Source organism: Borostomias antarcticus (assembly GCF_949987555.1).
Source record: "Borostomias antarcticus genome assembly, chromosome: 6".
Lineage (NCBI taxonomy): Eukaryota > Metazoa > Chordata > Actinopteri > Stomiiformes > Stomiidae > Borostomias > Borostomias antarcticus.
In genome coordinates, this window is record NC_140239.1 from 24337401 (window position 1) to 24358409 (window position 21009).

Consider the following 21009-nt stretch of genomic DNA (forward strand, 5'->3'; position numbering starts at 1 on the left):
ATATCGAATAGTGAATGAGAAGAAAAGATATGTGAAGATGATCAGTATTAGAATGGGATTCATCGACAAACGAAAATAGAATGCTGTGAAAAAGAGACCATGTGTAGGAAGAGAGTCAGATCCTACATGCAACAATTCAACGCACTGCCATGCTAAATCTATATATAAGTATGCATTAATTCTTAAACATGAGCCAAGAAGCTGCACAACCACAAATCATGCTGTCTTGACAAGCAGAACATGACAGGGAAGAGCAATACGGTTATACTTGTACATAGTTTCGCACTTTGCAAACTCTAGGTTAATTTCATATAGAAGTAGCAATCAATCACATTTCCCAAATCACGCCCCTCTCCTGGGAGACCAGGGTGGTCCAGGCTAGAGGAGTACCCATCTCTCTGCACGGGGGGTATTCAGAAACCCAACAGGGATGCTGATACCTCCCTCCTTAAGAGCGCTTGCCTTCCAGTCATGCCACAAAGACACCAAGTGATTTCTCAGGCAGAAGGCACAGGAGTAAGGAGTACGACGCCAAGCCTACAGTCAAGACTGTACGTCAGACTCAGTCATCTCTCCTCTACGGACACAGAACACATGATGACAAGGTGAATGTGATTGAGAGGACTCCTGCAATATCAATTGCGGAATATAATGGTTTTATTGTTTTCTTTCAAGATAATGAAAAACAATTAAGCACATATGGAGGGGCTCTGTCAAGAAAATTAATGTATAATGTAAGTAGGCTGACAAATCCACATTGACATTCTGACTTTAACACAGCGTGGCTCTCTGATTCTCCACAGTGGGGAGCTGACAGTAACTGACAGAATATAGCTTTGAGCTGACATGCGCCAGGAAAACTAAATAAACCTCAGCTGGTGCAGGAATAGAATCTTCTCCCCCAGTCTCAGGGTGTTGCTCAGGGTCAAGCAATTTCATGTTTGGAGAAGCACGTGCTCCACGCGGTCGGTATAGCGGCATTAAGAAATGAGCTGAGCATTAGAGCATGAAATAATCCTGTAATAATCCGTTCTTTTTTAACATTAACTATTTGAAGAACAACCAACAGTTCTCTCCGGCTCACTAAAGCCTATACTGTGTGTTTCCTCTTGAGGACTACGGCCATACTTGATCCAAAGAGACATAACACCCAGGGTTCCCACTCTGTCAAATTCCCTGACTTTTCCCTCACTTTCAATGACTAAAAAGCTGAATTTCCATGACCTATAATGAAAGGGAAAACTGTTGACAAGCGGGAAGGGCATAAATGGGCTCTGAAAAATCAAGTAACCATAACAACCACTCATGTAATACGGGAAACGCTGTGCAATAACCTGATAAAGAAAAATACTGTATGGAAAATATTACTATTTGATGAATGGCAACTAAAATGTAAACACGATACAAACAAAAATCCCAGATATTCCATGACATGGCCCAACAAATGTTAAAATCCCCTGACTCTACGTGTCTGGAATAGACTTTTTAAAATTCCATGATATTCCAGAAATTCCATGACCAGTGGGAACCCTGAACACAATATCATAACAATCTAGCACTGTTCTAGCAGTCGACTGGTGGGCTAACTCCTGAACTCAAGCTCTAACTGGGCCCACTCCCTGGGAACAGCAGGCTGGTGGGTGGAGACTAATCTTCCTGCTGGCTCTCTGTATGTGGCTTGCCAGGGGGTTGGCCTGACCAGGATAATGGAGGATGAAGGCCATAATGACCCGCTGAGATCAACGCAGGAGCTCTTGGTGATGCTAATTTCTGCTCTGTCTCTCACAACTGCTAGTTCTTATTGAGCCGCTTGCCTGTGTGATCTGCTGATCGATGGAGGAAGATCACACAGGCAACACACACACAAACACGCACACACACGCATCTTTTGTGCGGTTTTGACAAACAGACAAAACAGACTAGACTCAAACTAAAAAAAGTGTCAGGCTTAGCCCTGGCTGGCAACCACGAAAAGTCAAATCCATCACAACACACAGACACAATCGTTTGTTTCTAATAAGGCTGAGGGCAAAGGCTTACTGAGGTAGAATCGTTCGTATAAACTCATTAATCTCTGTGCCTGCTTGCATGATGTGGTTGGCACTGAGAGATAGACATCGCTGGATATGAATTCATTAAAAGTCAGTAAAAACAAGTGAGCGTTAATAGCCTCCACCTTGTGTCCCCGGGCCCCCAAGATAGGTAGAAACTCAACACTGCTTCACAGAACAGTGAAACTGAATGATGAGAACAGAATGCATCCTCCATCAAATGTTTTTCAGACACAATAATTTACAGTGGCAATTACCTCTCGAGTCACAACTAATGAACAGAAAATGGACCACAGCGGAACACTTTCCCAAGCATACACAACTATCTACAGATGATTTATAAACCATTGAAACTTTCTCTGAGAAGTTTCCTGCTTTAGATAAACATTAAAAGGGGTATATTGGACTGACAGAGGCATGTCCAGGGCTGGTGCCCTGGTTCCTTATGGTCAGGCTTTAGTGAACCCTGCGGAGGCTGGTGTTTTATTTATTTATTTTACCTTTATTTACCCAGGGTTAGGGTGATCTAGCTCCTAAACCTTTCTGATCTTCCCTCCCTCCCATAGCACCTATCAGCCTGCTGCTAGGCATCACACTGTCGTGACTAGAATGCTGAACTCCTCCATCCTAACATGCTGGGGCGGAGGGGGGGGTGCTTTACAGTGCTAATGACTACGGCGGGCTGACCCGCGCTGTATTGAGGAGGTCAAGGAACGACGGGTTTGATCAGAGGCAACGACCTCTTGGCTGACCGGGCCACTCACATTGAATTTGATGATGTCGTAGATGAGGTAGCGCGGGACAGGCTGGCCGTTCACCTTGTCGATGATCATCTCCTGCAGGGGATAGAGACGAGACAGTTACAAAATTCATTATAAGAGAAAGAGCAAGCCAGAGATAGAGCGAGAGAGAGAGAGAGAGAGAGAGAGAGAGAGAGAGAGAGAGAGAGAGAGAGAGGGAGAAAGAGGAAAAAAGGGAGAGCACGGAAAGGGACAAGAAGAGAGGAAAGTGAATGCTGTGCAAAGGTATTTGATCTCCACATAATCAACTTCTCGGAGAGACAGAGAGGGAACGCTAAGCCTGCGGTCTCATCACATCCTAGAAAGCGGCTGAGCCAAATCCACTGGAGAGTGGAAGCCGCAGTTGGGCAGCGGAGGCTAAGCTCTCTCAAGGCATCGCCTTGCCACCGGGGGCGGGAGGGGCACAGGGAGGCAGGCAGAAATAGAACGCCTCGCATTAATTATTCAACGCAGTGGAGCTGAGAAGCAGGTACATCAGTGCTGTAAGAGGCCAAACTGACGCATGGCTGACTTTCACCACGTTGTTGCGCAACTCAGGCGTTGTGGGGCCGGGTGAGAGAGCGGCGCTGTGTGAAATATCTTGAGCTCCTGGGGGAGCATACCGGAAGCGTCGTCTGGCACTCTTCGACACGTTACCTGTAGGGAACTTTACCTACTGTAGGTACGAACCTCACTGAATGTGTGTACCTAGCAGGATTTATTAAATATATACTCAAACGTGAGGATGATCGCGGAGATACTAGGGAAACGTTTGCAGAGGCAGGATTAAGAGCCGGGGCATATTAATGAATTGACCCTGAAAGATGTAATGGAGGGATACAACTACAGTGGTGAGTAGATCAACCATTAAATCTAGGGTTCGAGGTTCTAACTGTGCAGCTGAGGTACCGAGCGGCGGATGAGGCTCAGGGGGTAAAGTGGGGCGTCCAGTAACCGCAGGGTCAGCGGTTTGATCCCGCCTCATCCTGTCCACATATCGAAATGTCCTTGAGCAGGACACTGAACCCCAAACTGCTCCCAAAGAGCAGGCAAGTGCCTTGCATTGCAGCTTCCGCCATTGGTGTGTGAATGTGGGTGAATGAGAGGCCATTGTAAAGAGCTTTGTCCGGCAAGGTTGAAAGGCTATATAAGTGCAGTCCATTTACCATTTACCAATCCGCAGATAAGATTCAAAACAGGAGCAGAGTAGCAAGTTCACTAAAAACAAAGGAGAGTCTTGAGATGCAGTTCCTGTGTGTTCAAGTTGGAGGACAAGAGACTGAGCCCAGCTGGGCCTCCGGCTGGGCTTTACAGTTTAGGCTCTCTGGACCGGGATCCATAAGCCATCAACACAACAACAACAAAGGCATCATCATCAACACCAAACAAAATTCAAAACAGCCCTGAGGACAGTCTCCTCTAAACACACATCTTCTGAGCTGCTTCAAAGGAGCAATAATGTGAATTCATGAATTAATGAATGTCTTTATTGTCATTGTACAAGTACAACGAAATTAGAAGAGCAACTCTTTAAGGTGCAGAACAATAAAAGTATATCTAAAGTATAAAAGTATAAAAGACTAGTCATAATAAATATACACTAAGGGTAGAAAAACATACATACAAGAATACACAACATTCACAATGTGTCGTCGTAATGTGCCGTCTTAAGCGTCCAGGACAAAGACCACAGTCTCAATCTGCCACCAAATTACAGAGGGTCAGAGGATAAGATCATAAGATTTGCATAAGATTGTGCCAATCTGAAAAACGTACACATACTGTACTGGGCTACTTTACAACAAGCCGGCGCCAGACACTTCAAATGTCACAAAGAAGATACTAGTAGACTATGGGAGGAAGCAGGAGATGACCTACAGTACAGCCCTCTAAATATCAATGGGACCCCAGTGGGGACAACTTAAAAGTATTTTGATGTCCAGATCACTAAGGACCAGACATGAACTAGAAACATAGACACTGTGGTGAGGAAGACAAGGCAGAGACTGTATGTACGTCTGAGGAAATTCTGAGTGTCTCCCCATGCAGAGCACCATGCCAGACCGTAAGGCCCTACAGGGAGTGGTATGGTCAGCGGATGTATCACAAGGGGGGCCCTCCCACATCTCCAGGACATCAACACCAAGCAGTGTAAGACCAAGGTCAAGAGAATCGTCAAGGACCACAGCCCACTGGACATTGGACTCTTCTCTCTGCTGTGGTCGGGTAGAAGGTACCACAAGGCCAGCTCAAAGAGGCTTAGGAGGAGCTTCTACCCTCAGGCCATCCGGATTCTGAATCTTTCATCATGAATGATGACATTGCCTAGGCCTGCTCATTGCTCTCACAGAGTGCCCCCCCTCCCCCCAATAATATTCCAATCTCACTACTCGCTCACCCAGGACTTACTCAGTACAGTACACTCAGCACAGCAGCACCTTATATTATTTAGAATAGATCACTCGCTAGTACTGCATATACATATCTACTGTACATTCTGTATTCTAAATAAATGTAAGGTACTGCTGTGCACCTAAAATATATAAATATAAGGTATATAAATAAATATAAGGTGCTGCTCTGTGTGTGTGTGTGTGTGTGTGTGTGTGTGTGTGTGTGTGTGTATGTGTGTGTGTGTGTGTGTATGTGTGTGTGTGTGTGTGTGTGCGTGTGTGTGTGTGTGTGTGCTTGAGGTATTTTCTTCAGTCACAAAGTTTAAATCCATGGCTCTAAACCTTTGTACTTCAACCTGTAACTGTGTTTAATTATTATATATTGCAGTTGTTCTGTTGATATTTGTGTCTCTGTGTGAACTCATCACTGTAAATGCGGGAAACCTCAGTGCTTCACGAGTATATAATAAAGGTTATACAACGGTTAGTTCTGGTTCTTGATTCTGATTGGCTGAAAGCTGTGTTAAAATACTTTGTAACACACACCTGGGACAGCATATCATTCCATTTTCAGTATTAATGTGCCTCCCATTTGATCAAATGCATTGTAGTTGTTGTTGTTGCTTGGCAACCCTTTTGTTAGGGGAACTATTTTGCTTGGCGGAATTGAGGCTTTGTTTTGAATAAATGTTAATATTTGACATTGCTGTGTGTTTTTTTTACACTAATAGCTGTAGTAACCGTTGTATAAAAGCAATAAACCACTCGAGGCCGTGTGTTATAGTGATTTTATAACAGCTAGGGGGGTTTTAGGCACTCCGCTTCGCGTTGTGCCTAACAACGCCCCCTAGCTGTAATAAAATCACGATAACACACGGCCTCAAGTGGTTTATTGCTTAATTTGAAATGAAATTAAAATAGATCTCTAGATCATACCTGTACATATACTGCAAAATTCACCTGTATACAGTATATCTTTCTATTCTTAAGCTTAAGCCTAAGCTTAACATTCTTATAGATTTAGCCAAACTGTAAATTCCTCTGTGCTTATGTTTCAGTTCATTCAATTTTTCCATATATTTTGTATTTGTTTTTAAGGGGCCGGGCAGCCTCAGCTGCTGGTCCCTCTTGTATTTCCCAATCTTCTTCTTCTTCTTCTCAATCTTCTTCTTCTTCTTCCCAATCGTCTTCTTCTCAATTTTCTTCTTCCCATTCTTCTTCTTCTTCTTCTTCTCAATCTTCTTCTTCCTCTTCCCAATCTCCTTCCTCTTCCCAATCTTCTTCCTCTTCCCAATCTTCTTCTTCTTCTTCCCAATATTCTTCTTCTTCTTCTTCCTAGGAAGTCTGACTTCCCATGCATGAAAAATCACCAAACTTGCACATAGATCCAGTCCTATACCAAAAGTCCTCAACTGGCATTGTGGGCCAATAGTCCTAACAGTGGCGCTACAGCAACTGTCTAAAGTTTAAAATTTAGGGAAAGAAAATCATAACAAATCAGATATATATGCTATCCCTTTGCAACCAACACCAAAATGTACATCCAAGTGAGGAGAAACTGGCAGGAATCACACTGTTTAAAAAAAAAAAAAAAACTGTAATACCTATCAAAACCTACTCTTCCCACATTTTTTGGTCAATTTACACCCCAATTGCTACATACATCTTCAGACTGTCCTTCACAAATGATCTTCAAAGACTTTTGAATTCACCCCGCCCCTTTTTGTGCGAGGCGTAAGCCATCGCACCAAGAAGAGCGAATGTCGCATTGTCTTTCTCCGTTCCTTCTGTGGTTGACCTGCAGTTCTATGTCGCTACCACAAGAGGCAGTGGTCCCAGAACATAAAAACAAAAGACTATGACACCATTGATTTTCAAGAGCTGCAGTGGCCTAGCGGTTAAGGAGCCTTCTACCATGCTGAACGTCTGGGAGTTCAAAACCCACAAAACAAAACCCACAAAACTCGTGGGTTCAAAACTTTGATGTGGACAGTTTTTTGTCACTGGATGTTATAGAAGCTATGTAAAAATGCGGCTACCTGGTGGTTCTATGTCAGTTATTGAATTTATGTGGTAGAGCCACTGCCCATAAATAAACGAGCGTGGGTCATATTTGTTAATTATAGACCCTTTTACAGCCTTCGTCAGCACAAGTATGCGCGCACATTCTTGAAACAGTAGCAGGGGGAGACGGGCGTATTTTAGTGCAAAGACTAGTATTTTATATACCATCAAGATGTCTGGCTGTTGCGTCTACGGGTGTACAAATCGGCGCTCTAGTGGCAAACTTTATTAATTTCAAGAGGAAACCTTTTCAGCACCGGAGTCGTCTGTGGCTACAAGCCATTAAGCGTACGGACTGGACTGAGCCCATCAGAAATGCCCGCGTTTGCGGTGCTCATTTTATATCAGGTAAGTTATTTTGACTACCTGGTTTCACTGGGATGTCTGGTTGAAATGTAGAGTAATATCTGAAGTAAACAGTAACCCATAACATGGCTGCACGCTAAACTAAAGCTAAGTTCAAGAATTGAAGCCTAATGATAGCTAGTGCTAGCTAACACGCTAGCTAGTGTTAGCTAGCTAACTCAAGGCCCGGGGAGTCGGAGATGGCTAACGGCTAGCAAAACCTAATGAAATGGTGAGTCCTGCTTTGCAGCTTTATGCATTTCAGATTGATCGTTTTGGCAATGTGTGTAGATTTCTCTGCTTTGCGGCATTCTCTAGGAGCCTGTTCTGCTAAGTGCTTACTGTGCTTTGTTATACGATTCAATTACATATCATATTAGACTAGAGACTACAGGGATAGCTAACACAATCACCTACCATGTAGGCAACTTCTCTGTAACTATTTGTGCATTCTACTGTTAGTCATGTCTCTCTTATGAAGTATTTATGTTTACTGCTCTGTATATGTTCTTAGCCAATAGACAAACATTTTCCAGGAGCTTGCTTGATCATCTCATTGAGAGAGGTCAGGGAAGAATTTTTACAATCACTTTTCTGGCCTCCAGGTGAAACTGTTTTTTTTCTTCCCTCTGGAATATGTAGGAGTGGGACCTATGCCCACCTCCCATTGCTCTCTGTAAAGCGCATTGTGTTGCCTCTATGTAGGAAATATACATGTGCTATACAAATACATTTTTATTTGATTTGATGGCAGGTAGCTCAACAAGAGTTCAAGCCTAGGGGATGAACAATAAAAATGCTAATGTATACTCAGGCATTGTGCTGTTTTTCATTTGCAGCTGTTGTTTCTTCATCTTGTTTGCATCTCTTAATCTGATTAGTCTTTTGTCTGCTTAAATCTCAATCAGTCCCACCTGTGTTCAATCCAATCAATTCAGTAAATCAGTGAATCCATGCTGTCTGCTTGATTGGTTTCCACCTGTCTTGTGTTGTTTGTTCATTATTTGCTGTAGTTGTGTGTTGTCCCTGGTGTTTCCTGTGCCAGCTTGTAAGTTTGTCAACTTTGTATTTTGTTCCCCACTTGTTGAGTTTGTACCTTAGTTTTATTGTTTAGTCTTTGTTTTTGGTTTTTGCCCCTCGTGGTGCCTTTAACAAACATTTTTAAACATGTGTTTTTGTTTTTTTTGTGTTTCTTCATCTTGTTTGCATCTCTTCATCTGACCAGTCTTTTGTCTGCCTACATCTCAATCAGTCCCACCTGTGTTCAATCCAATCAATTCAGTCAATCAGTGAATCCATGCTTAGTCCAGAGTCCCACAACTCAATCCCATCACAGTATGTAGGCCTACGAATATGTTCATGCAGGTTTCCTATGGTGTAGATATCTACCTGTGACATTTATACTTTTTTTATGTAAAACTGCCAGCTTCTCACTTGTGATGCAGAATAAACATGCTAATGCATACTCAGGCATTGTACTGTTTGAATTTCAGACACATGATTTTTAAGATTTTTTAATTTAAGTTAAGTTTAAGTTTAAGTTTTAAAGCGTCCCTCATGTATTTGTCATTTGTGTCCTTCCTCTTCCTCAAAATGCCCGGCCGGATCCAGTGCTGCACAGCAGCTGTAACCGAGTGTTTTATTATTAATACATTTGCAAAAAAATATTTTTTTAATTATGATGTTGTTCTGGGGTATTGTGTGTAGAATTTTGAGGCAAAAAAAGATAATTTAATCAATTTCAACTGTAACATAACAAAATGTGGAAAAGGTGAAGGGATATGAATACTTTCCAGATGTACTGTAAGTCATTATAAAATGCTTCATAATGTGTTATGATTATTTTTATAAATCATTATGAATATTTGAGTGTTTATAACTACAATTATACAGTGCTATAAGCAGATTATAACAAATTATAAGTATGTTTATAATGCGTTATATACTTGGGCTTCATAGAAAGTGTTACCAATCCACCCGTCCAACCGGGCCGATGAAGTGCTAGTTTTTCAGTGGCATAGCTGGTTAGAACGACCACCGTGGGAGACCCGGGTCCGCTTCGTGTCATTCCTAACAACGCCCCCAACTGTAGCTGTTCTAATATCACTGTAAACCAAGGCCTCTCATGGTTTATTGATTAGTTTTCCATGTTCTACGATTTGCACAAATATAATAATAATTAACTGTTCATATTAAGGACAACAAAAAAAGTATTTTCCTGTATTTTGGAAACACAAAACACATGCATTTCATCTTGATATATTTTATGGAACCAGTATTTTGTATTTTATTTTGATATACATTTATTTGAGGGATTTTTTTGTGCGTGGCTGGCCAGCCGCGCAGCTAGTATAGCGTTTGTTGGGTTATCATTCCCTCCCTTACTCCTGACAATGTTGGCCTGCATCTCTCTGTTGGCACCACAAGAGGCAGTAGTCCCAGCACACCAAAATCAAGAAGGACATCAAAATCAACCCACCGATCTCCACTGCACAAGTAGAGTAGTGGTCAGAGCATTGGACTCCCACCTGGGAGACCGGGGTTCAAGACCCGGTGTGGATGACTTTATGGGACTATACCCCAAACCTCCACACGTTCATCCTTTCACTCATAGTTTTAGGTATGGACGCTATGGACATATCAAAGCCACGGAAACACGAATTGTCTCTACCAAAAATAATACAGAGTGAAAACTGTAGTTTTTAATTACCATTCACAACTTGCGAAATGAAAGCGGTTGGGAATTAAGGCCTGGTTGACAGCTGCATTCAGCAAGCTATCCAATCAACAACGTACAGTAGCCTACTTTTCCCACCTCCCTCCCTCGCCTCTGTGACCCAGCGAGTGCCTGCCTCTCGAGCTCTCAGCACATTGAGCATCGACTGTCGACAACAGTGGGAATTTTGATTAGGCAGCAAGTAAGATTGAAGTTATTGAACAATAGGGAATAAAATATGTTGACCGACAATTATTTTTCTGTACAGAGTTCAATGATAATAGTTTTAGCTATAATGTTAGGTCTCGTTACGTTTGCTGAGGCAGAGATAAGGTGCTGTAATGTTGTCATAACAGTTGTCTTTAGCTAGTAATAAAACAGTTTTGGTATAACCGTTGAAAACTCCTAGGTTTGAGCAATGACTAGCTAGGTTCACTCGCCCACTGAATTGCATAGTAGGCTAAACAAACGAGATGTAGACGTCTGGTTTGTTTATGCAATTCAGTTCAATAGTCCCAGTCCAGCGTAATTATGTTCATATTTCATATGCTACACAGAATAGGCTGTAGGCTACACGGAAAAGAGTGTTTCATGTCTGCAAGTATATTGTCAATCATTTCCCTTTTATGATAGATGGTGAGTGGAGGGCAAAATGCCACCAGAAAAAAAGAAGACAAAAATGGACATTAGAATTTTTTTTGGGTCAAAGCAGTAGAAAGGCAGGATCAGGAGAGGCAGGAGATGAATCAGGGTTACAGGTGAGATTATAGTCTGACTAAACAGATGTAGGTTTTGTGGATAAACCTTGTCATTCGTTGTCACATTGCCCAATCAGTGGCGACAGAAATTAATCTGATTCGGCCACCACCCAGATTCAATCCAAACTACGTGAAACAACAACCCAGTGTGTCCCTACCAAAGCTCAAATCAATCCTACGCCCCTGCTTTCACTCCAACCTTTTTATCCCTTACCTAAATTCCACAAGTAGAGTAGTGGTCAGAGCATTGGACTCCCACGCGGGACATTCTCAGAGATTACCATCTATGCTGAGCGAAACTTCTCTAGTCTATATGTAGCTAAACAAACGCTGTTGTTTACGTTTTATACATCCGGTGGAGTTCCGTTTCCCCCTTAATGAAACAAGCCAGCCACATACATAAGCCAGGCTGGACCTGGCCTGGTTTTGTAACAAGATACATTTTGATGTATTTTTGCCCATCTCTGGCCAGGACAAGACTGGGCAGGACAAAAGCAGACGATATGTCAGCGAGTTTTGGGGCAGCAGGCGCTATTAGTTTCCTCTCCTGTCCTCCCTGACTGTCTCTGGAGCCGGTCTGAGTGATCCACGTGTTTCTATGGTTTTCTGTTCTCAGCTGGAACTGAGTACACCGCAGCACCACACCACAGGCTTCTTCTCAGGACAACAAGAACAGCAACAGCAACAACAACAACAAGATATCGTCCCGTCAGTCCTTGGGGTCTCAGGCCGCAGGGTAGTGTGGGTAGGGGTATGGGGTCAGAGAGTGGACACCAAGCAGCAGCAGAATGAGGACTATGGCAGGATGTAGTACTTTCAAGAGATCAGCAAAAGTCTGTGACATGAGGCTTTTCAACGACAAAGACCAAGGGAGAGTGGGAGAGTGAAAGTGAGAGTGAGAGAGAGAGAAAAAAAAGAGAGAGAGAGAGAGAGAACTCACCCCATCCAGTAATGTGTTGGATAAGTGGACGCGGAGATCTTTCCGGAAAGGGAATTCTAGGTTGGCTATGTGGAAGATGGAGTTGTCTCTGTCGACCATGTACACCTCTTTCTTCCCATTGATCAGCATCATGTACCTGTTGGTGATGGAGACAACACACAACTATCGTTGCTGCAATTGAAAAAAATCACTTATTTCTCACTCTCTAACCATCACATTTCAACAATTCAATTGTTCTTGAGGTTCAGTTGGTTTTTAAGCTTTGATAAGATACAAGTTGAAAAGACAGCTCTGTATGATAGAAACAGCTCAGTCAGTGTGTATTACATGAAAACCTTGGGAACAACAGGAACTGCCTGTTACATTGACGTATATACCTACTGTAGGCAGGTTGAATTCAGCGCTTGAAGCAAGTTTGAAATGTTGAGCTGTATGCTTTCTGACCTGCTTTTGAAAGTAGCAGTCTAAGTATTGGTAATCCCTCAAACGTTCCCCAAATGACATACATATAGGCCTACTTGTATTTGTACTGCTGGTTCCAATATTCAATTCAGCAAATTCCAAATTCAACTCGAGCACGCAAGTCACCCTCAATTGCCATTGACAAAACTGTTTGCGCTTCTCATTCACATCTGCTTCTTGCTAATGTTAGTTATAATGCTCCACCTAGGATTGAACTGCATGTAGCCTATACAGTGCTTTAGATGGATTAAATAAAACAAACAAAAAGACATTATGGCTCCAACACACAGTTTGAGGCATTGTTGGTGATAGGCTACAGCCCCTCACATGTAGGCAGAGGACCAATATCAGAGTGTCGTTCCATAATTTTATAATTATATATATATTATATTATATCCTTTCTTTTGTCACGACTGCCACCACTGTTGTTTCGATATGATGTTGTATACAATGAGCGATGCCATTAATCAAAATTATTTTGTCACTGGCAAATAAACACAAAAATGTAAACGGTTTCGATTACATTTCTTCCGCTTTTTTGCCCCGCGAAACTTCGCATTTGATGTGTACGTCTTCATTCATGGGAGTTAATTCTATTATTTGGTAATTACTCGTGCAAATAAATGGCGCTAGGTGTGTAAGGACCTTATGCCCCACAGCTAAGCAAGTGAGCGTTTGTGGTGTGCGGTGAAATGGACCGCTGCACTTATGGATTAGGCCCAATTATTTCTACTTGGGGAAAAGGTTGAGGACAAACACTTGAGATGCTGAACTACTGTTATAAAATAGCAATATGTTCTATGTCCTCATACTAACAATATATAAATGAAATTGTAGGTTTCCTATGTTTGAGCAAAAAATACATTTTCTTTTCTCTGGCCATAAGGCACAAATTGCACAAACAACTGCACATTTCTACTACATAGGTGACCCAATTTCAATTGACCTTTAGATTCCCAGCAGTGAAGAACTTTCTTCAACCCCCCTGAGTTGCTGCAAACAACTTTACTTAACCTGAGTTTCTGCATTACAATTTAGAGCACGTAGAAACAGTTTCAGACCAATTCTCTCCTCTATTGAGAGAACTGAATAACAATGCTCTTTTAATCCCCACTTTGCTGTATGGCAATGCAAATATGCCGGTCTCCAGTTGAAATGGTTCTGGGGCAGATTGTGCTTATCTACAAATAGCAACATTTACCAGCCACAGCAAGTGTTCCTGTGATTAGGACACGTCTCGCTAATCCTATAACTATTTAGAAGTTTACAGTACTTGTAAAATGAAAATGAAGAAAGTCATCACTTTTCACTATTCTTAAAAAATAAATCACTTTTTTTGAGGTTCCAAAAAACGCTAGAAGTGTCATTATTTGAGTATAATAATTAATTCCTCCCTCTTCAACTTTAGAAAGCTTGGACTAAAATGTGTCTAATACTTCTAACTAGGACATCTTGTAGCAGTAGCCTCTGGATAATTAGATTTTGATTTCAATAACACAGGTGCCCATTCAGCAGACACCGCACAGGGTTGCCAATTCAAATCACACCGATAGAATCCACTGCATTGACTTCAGTTTAATTGGGATGTAGACAAGTAATAGAGAAGCATGGAAGACAGGATATTGCAGAAATGTAAATCTAGATGAGATTTTTAAATAGCTGCTAGGGAAATATGACCCTCTCTTCCTCTGCTCGTTATTGTGGGCTGGGTGTGAGGAGAGGAGGAGATGCCTGAGCATCACATCTCTGCCTGATGGAGAGACGACAAGGTGGTAAAGAACACATTGTCTCCTTTGATTATGTTGCAGTGAACTTCATATGTCTCTCTCCATTTTAGAGATCCTACCCGCCAACTCCAACATGACTTGGTTGGTTGAGAGCACTGCTTGGGAGCAAATCAGAGGTTTGTTATGAAAGGATAGAGGTGTTTGAGGTGTTGATCACAGAGGACAGTCCCTGTACATAGAGGTGAGGGTAGAGGGGACAGAAAAGGCTGACAGTGGCAATGAGGAGGGCCAAGGTAAGTCTTGTTCTTGTTGTCAAAAAGTGCTACACAATGGCACTCAGGTATCTTCTAAAAGTTAAAGCCAAGAGTTATCCATTCCTACCTACCTACCTACCTACTGTACCTACAAATCTATGTAACTATGGATTTGAATATTCTATGACAAAGGCAAAGTGCCACAGAAGCTGTTGAACCAACCACTCTGCTGTTTGAATAAAGTCATGGTCAACAGAAATACTGTTTAAAGTCACTAAGGAATGAAATACAAGTGTGTGGGTTCCAACGAAAAGCTCTGGGGATGAGATCAATTTAACACAAACACGCCCATGCCTTCATACACACTTGCTGAACATATCCACACACACACACCACTGTCCACACACACACCCAGGGCTGAAAATTAACACCTGCCACCGGCCAAATGCAGGTAAAATTTCCAATTGGCGACTAGATTTCGGAAGGCTATCAGAAAAAAAAAAAAAAACTTGGCCAGTAGATCTACAGTCCCCTTGGCAGGTAACTCACCGTGAGCCAAAAAGTAAATTTTCACCCCTGCACACACCATTATCTCCTCTGACTCGGACGGATCAACAAACTCACCCAATCAACAAACTCACCAAAAACATGCCTCAACAGTGTGTAATTACTTCCCACAGTTGATGATTGCAATCATTTGCTTCCAGCAGGCTTACTGGTGCTTCTGCACAAAATGCCAAGTAGTGAGTGAGGAAGGATGTACTAATGAGCAACTCTGAATCAGATCAGATCCTGTTTTTATTCCTAAAGGTTAAGTATCCTCATTGGTGCATCCTGAAACTGCAGAATACAAGATAGCCCCATAACACCATTATATCCCATTAGCCATGCAGTCACGCAGCACTAATGGGATAGGTCTTTCATGCCAACCCGGAAATGAGCCCAGACTGCAGGCTGACCCTGCCAGTTGGATGCACAAAGAAACAAAAGAGAAGAAAGACACCCTGCTCTCAGGGGAGAGATTGTGAGATTGTGATGGAGATGGATGAGAGATGCCTGAAAGAATAGTTTTTCCACCTGACAAAAATATGCATTACAGAGCTGTCTACAAAACTGGAAATCTGGCAGTGAAAACACCATCAGTATAGATTATACCTAATCAGTTTGCCATCTACTGTATACCAGCTGGTCTGGCGAGCTCCGGGTGTCTTCCAGGAGCCTGGAGAGAGTGGAATGAAATATAATGCGACAGGAGGAAGCTACTAAGGAACTTGCTCGCAAAACCAATCTATCAGACAAAGACATGCTCTACAGACATAAGAAGAGCTTAGTAAGGAGTAGTCCTGAATATAAGCATATTGTGGCCGGTCCCCAATCAATTCCTACCCACCAAGCACTACATGTAGTGGAGATCTGAGTCGATTAGACAGACGTAAGCAATGTGGCGGCAATTCCAAATAACAAATGTGAGGGCAGGATAAACAAGATAAATCAGTTACCATTAGGTTTTTTTTTTTCTTTCTGTCAAATCACCTCAAATCTCCCACTGCACTTAGGTAGTCTTGAACCAGACCGTCTGGATACCATCTGCATCGTGACACTAGCGCTTAGGGGGAAGGTCTGAAGTCTCATTTATAACCTTTGACAGTGAAGAGGGGTCGAGGAGAGGATGCTAGGCGGTTGTTGGGCTCCTCATCCACGTGATTGGACTGGGGTAAGGCAGGAGTAAGGCACATCTGGCTGCCTTGGGATGCTTCTGGACCCATGAACTCTACTCTGGATGAGGCAGTGTGTGCATCTGCTACTCTTGACAAAGCCTCAGGACAACAGCAACCCTGATGCCTCAAACTAAGACACACACACACACACACAAAGCTGTACACACAGTCCTGTCAACCTCTAATCCATGTCCTTCTGTTACAATATTCTTCTCATCTTGTGTAGTGCTTTGTTACCTTTTCAATTTCCTTTCATCAAATTAATTCACTTTGTGTTTGATTCAATTTCACGCCAAGTGCTTAACCATTCTTCTGAATTCCAAAGTGGGGATGAATCGAAAAGGCCCCGGGATCATAGAGCAAGAGACACTGTTGCCTGATCATGTGTGACAGCTGAACACACTGAGAGAACTCAGAGCGCCAAAGTTTCAAAGAATTGGCTGAAATATGGTACAAAACATACATATATATATATATATATAGATAGATTAAAGAAAGAAAGTTGTTTTTTTCGTTTAAGACTGAGGTTATAAAGTAAATGCCTCCAAGGAAAGCAAAAAAAGGCAAACAAACAGAGAAGAGTCACGGAACAGGTGACTGAAATTGACACGGCCGAGAAAATGAACCAAGAAGAGTTGGCTGAATTAATTTGCAAGATAATGCGAGAAGAAATCGCCACCGCGCTTAACAATTTGAATTTGCAGCCGCAACTTGACACACTCAAGAATGACATTGCTGGGTGGAATAGCAAGATTGTTGGCGTCCAAAACTATCAAGCCAATATGGGCACTTGAATTACAAATCTGGAGAACGAGAACAAGAAATTCTGCGAGAAGAATAAACAACTCCAAGAACAAGTTGAGAGGTTGGAGAGCCACAGCAGAAAAAACAATCTACGGGTGTTTGGCCTACCTACCGACATAGAAAAGGAAATAAAGAATTATGATGAGAGATGGCATCGGCATGGTTGCTGGAAATTAAGTTGAAATGGGTGCGCACAGGTGTATGTCCAATCAGTTAATCCTCGAGTCCAACTGGACATTTTACCCAAATATGAACAAATTCCGTTAAGCCTTTGAGATATTGTGTTCATCAGGCCAAAAACACATTTTGTGAGGTCCCAGTAACCTTGAACTTTGACCCCCATGATCTAAGCAGTTCATCCTTGAGTGCCAGTGAACATTTCTACCAAAGGGGAAGAAATTCCGTCAATGCGTTCCCGAGATATTGCATTAGCAAACATCGGACGGATGGCTGTAGGACGTACGGACAACCCGAAAACCATCGCCTGGCGGAGGCATAAAAATGATGAGGGAAAGTAATCTCACTCTACCAAAAAAGGGTTTGAGAATGGCTCATTTGAACATTTGCAGTCTGCTCAATAAAATACAGGATGTCTCTGACACAAACATAGAGGGGTACAATATTTATAGAAGAGATTGAAATGCAAATTGGGGAGGGGTCGCAATTTACGTGCAAAGTCAAATACCAGTAAGAGTGAGGGAGGATTTCAGTAATGGTGAAATGGAATTGATTTGGCTACAAGCTCACCTGCCTCATCTGAAGCTAATATTTATCGATGTTGCTATAGACCACCAAATGCAAGAATGAAGTATCTCGATGAAATATATGTTATGTTAGATAAAGTATGTGATATACATGGGGAGATTTACTTCATGGGTGACTTAAATATTGATTGAAATTTGAATGATGCTTTGAATGAATGATGCTTTATTCACATGTCATGCCATGTGCATTATCTGCTGCTCGTATTTCATGTGGCATGTGAACATGGTCTCCCTGAGAAGCTATCAAAAGCTTATAGTAGGGAGCCATTTGACATTCAACACAGACATTACATACAGTTTAGACGCATACAAGTACACGACAGTACAATCATACAGTACCAACACAGAACAATACAACACCTAACTACAATATTAATACAATACCAACACAAAGCTATACATAACAATGCAACACATAATACAATACCAGTACAGTACAAACACATAACAATACAATACCAACACATAACAATAACAGTAATAAGATCCCAAAAGGTCATGTGTAGTTATAAATATGAGCTTATTAGTTGCTCTTTTAAGCACTTTTTGAAGGTGGAGATGGACTGTGATGCTTTGAGGCTTGCATTTAGCTCATTCCAGATCCGCGGTCCCTGACATACCACTCCCATGCTGGTACCCACAAGCTGCCGTTTTTTTCCAGTGATATGGTGTCTGTTTCTGGTATCATGGGTGTGGAGGGGACCGCAGGTCGGAATAAGCTCGCATAGTCTGCTATTTGAACCTGAGACCACCTGATAGATCGTACAAGCATTCTGAAAGAATGTGAGTTCTTTGAGTCGTAGGATGCCGTAACTGGAGAATATATGACGGGTCTGTGAATTTGGTCGTGAGCAGGAGATTGCATGAATGATTTTCTTCTGGAGAATTTCTAGTTTGTTAGGTGTTAGGTGACTTGAGAAGGTGTTATTCCAGATAATATTGCAGTAATTTAAATGAGGTTCAAATAGAGTTTTATATAAGGTGAGGAGGACAAAACAAGGTAACAGGTGTCTCAGTTTGAAGAACAGACCAACATATGTGGATAGTTTATGTACCAGATGATCAATGTGACATTTGAAGTTTAAACAATCATCTATGAGGACCCCAAGAAACTTGGTGGAATGGACTCTTTTTATTTCCTCCGCATTGATTTTGATCTGCAAGGTCATAGACTCCATATTTTTTTGTTTTTTGATTGAGCCGAATATCATGTAATTTGTTTTACTTATATTAAGAGCTAGTTTATTTACTCTGAACCACAAATCCACATCCAGTAATTGGAAATGAAATGTTGTTCCCTCAGAAATAAGCTGCTGTCCCTTGCTGATACCTGCAATCTGTCGCAAGTAATTACAAAGCTAACAAGGATATATTGTAGATTGGATGGTACAAGATCATCCACCCGCATTGATTTAATTTTTACAAACGTTGCAGAACTATGTTCTAAAACAATATTGTTACCAGTAGGATGTAGTGATCATAATCTAATTGCAATTAGGACCAAAGTCCCCAAATCAGGTAAAAAAAATATAATAAAGAGGATGTTCAGGCATTTCAATGAAAATAATTACCATGATGAAGTAAGAAATCTGGACTGGTCAATGGTGTTAAAGGTGCTCAGTTCGATTTTTTCCGGCCACTAGATGGGGCAGTGGTGCAGCGTATAAGATATAAACAAGTGGGCGTTTTCAATCCATATATGGATATGCACCCTCACACCCCCACCCGCATATTCGCTAGTCAGTTGAAATAGGAAGGGCCCTCTCTGTAGCTGTAAAAAGGAAAACAGCTTGAAACAGGCTTTCTATCATGACTGCAATGGGCCCAGCATTGCAACTACGGTTGAAAAACAGGTCCGACATCGATCAATTACCCATTGTTCCTGATTTATCAGCTAAATACATGGCTAACGTTACACAAACACATGGCTAAATCAGCCGATTACATTCAGACTGACCACTCACCCTGAGTGGGAGCAAACGTTTGGTATCTAGTTAGCTTGCTGGAACTGTATCCATGTATGTTAGTGTATGCCTACACCATGTTAGTCGGTATAATACAGAAATACATGGTAGCTAACATTTTAGGGGGACTAGGCTGGCTAACGTTGCTTATGAACCTGAATTTAGCTACTTACGCATCGAGGAGAAGAAAGGCGAGATCTGAGTCGCTTTTGATGCCCAAAGTAACTCCAACCTCTCTCCAGATAGTAAAAGCCAGTCCAATATTTATTCATGTACGTGATCTTCTTTTGTTTGACTCTTTTTTTAGCCGAAGACCGTGGTGTCTTTGCTCCCGGAGTATAAGTTCTCCCAGCCATATGGGTTATTTATTTGCTGCCCCTCTCTTATATACGGTGCCGTTCAGGGGGTGGGGCACAGCGCCGGGCCGGCTTCGCTCATAATAAAAAGAAATTCTGCATTTGATCCACAGGCACTACACTGTAGGCTATATTTTCTGTACAGATAGTTATGACTCCCCTGGAACTATGTATTGCAATTATTGGATTTTTTTTTTACAAAAAGTGCAGAGCTCCTTTAAGTGAAGACAATCCTGAGTTGGCTTTGGATGTATTTACAAATTTGCTAATGCCAATCATTGATAAATATGCCCCTCTTAAAAAGAAAACCGTGAGAAATGTTAAAGTTCCATGGCTTGACCAAGAACTCAAGGAATACATGCGATAAAGGAATCGAGCAAAGGTTGACGCAATCAAATCAGACGATGCGGTACAATGGGGTGAATATTGTAAACTAAGGAATTATGTAAAAAAACTGAACAAAATGATAAAAGGACATATTATCAAAATAGAATCAATGAAGCTAAATCGGACAGTGGGAAAATATGGAGTACGTTAAATTAATGGGAATGGGAGTGGTAAGGAAAGCTAAATCAACACCATCATTCTTAGAAGCAGATGGTAGATTTCTTACTCAACCAAAGGATATTGCAGATTATTTGAGACATTACTTTAATAAAAAGATACAGGATCTGCGTGATGAGATGGACCTAGGATATGATGGGCTTTCTAGCAGGTTAATAAATGACACAATAATGACAAATAAATCATATAAATTTAAATTTGAAAGCGTCAGTGTTGATCTGGTGGAGAGCCTATTAACCCTCTTGGCACCAAAGTCGCAGCTGTGCGACAAGCTGCATTACTGAGTAAAACAGTGATTTTGTGATATTTACACGCTGAAACCTCAATTTTCCCGGCCCCACTAGATGGCA

General features: G+C 41.8%; 1 protein-coding gene across 2 annotated transcripts in view; it reads right to left on the bottom strand.

Annotated features, from left to right (window-relative positions):
- Nucleotides 1–21009, bottom strand: part of rngtt (RNA guanylyltransferase and 5'-phosphatase) — a 103923-nt gene that overhangs the window by 52996 nt on the left and 29918 nt on the right. For both annotated transcript variants that reach the window (XM_084439923.1, XM_084439924.1), the window contains 2 exons: nt 12047–12182; nt 2816–2887 (listed from right to left, as the gene is read on the bottom strand). In XM_084439923.1, the coding sequence (XP_084296049.1) occupies nt 2816–2887; nt 12047–12182 (208 nt within the window). The remainder of the gene's footprint in view (nt 1–2815; nt 2888–12046; nt 12183–21009) is intronic.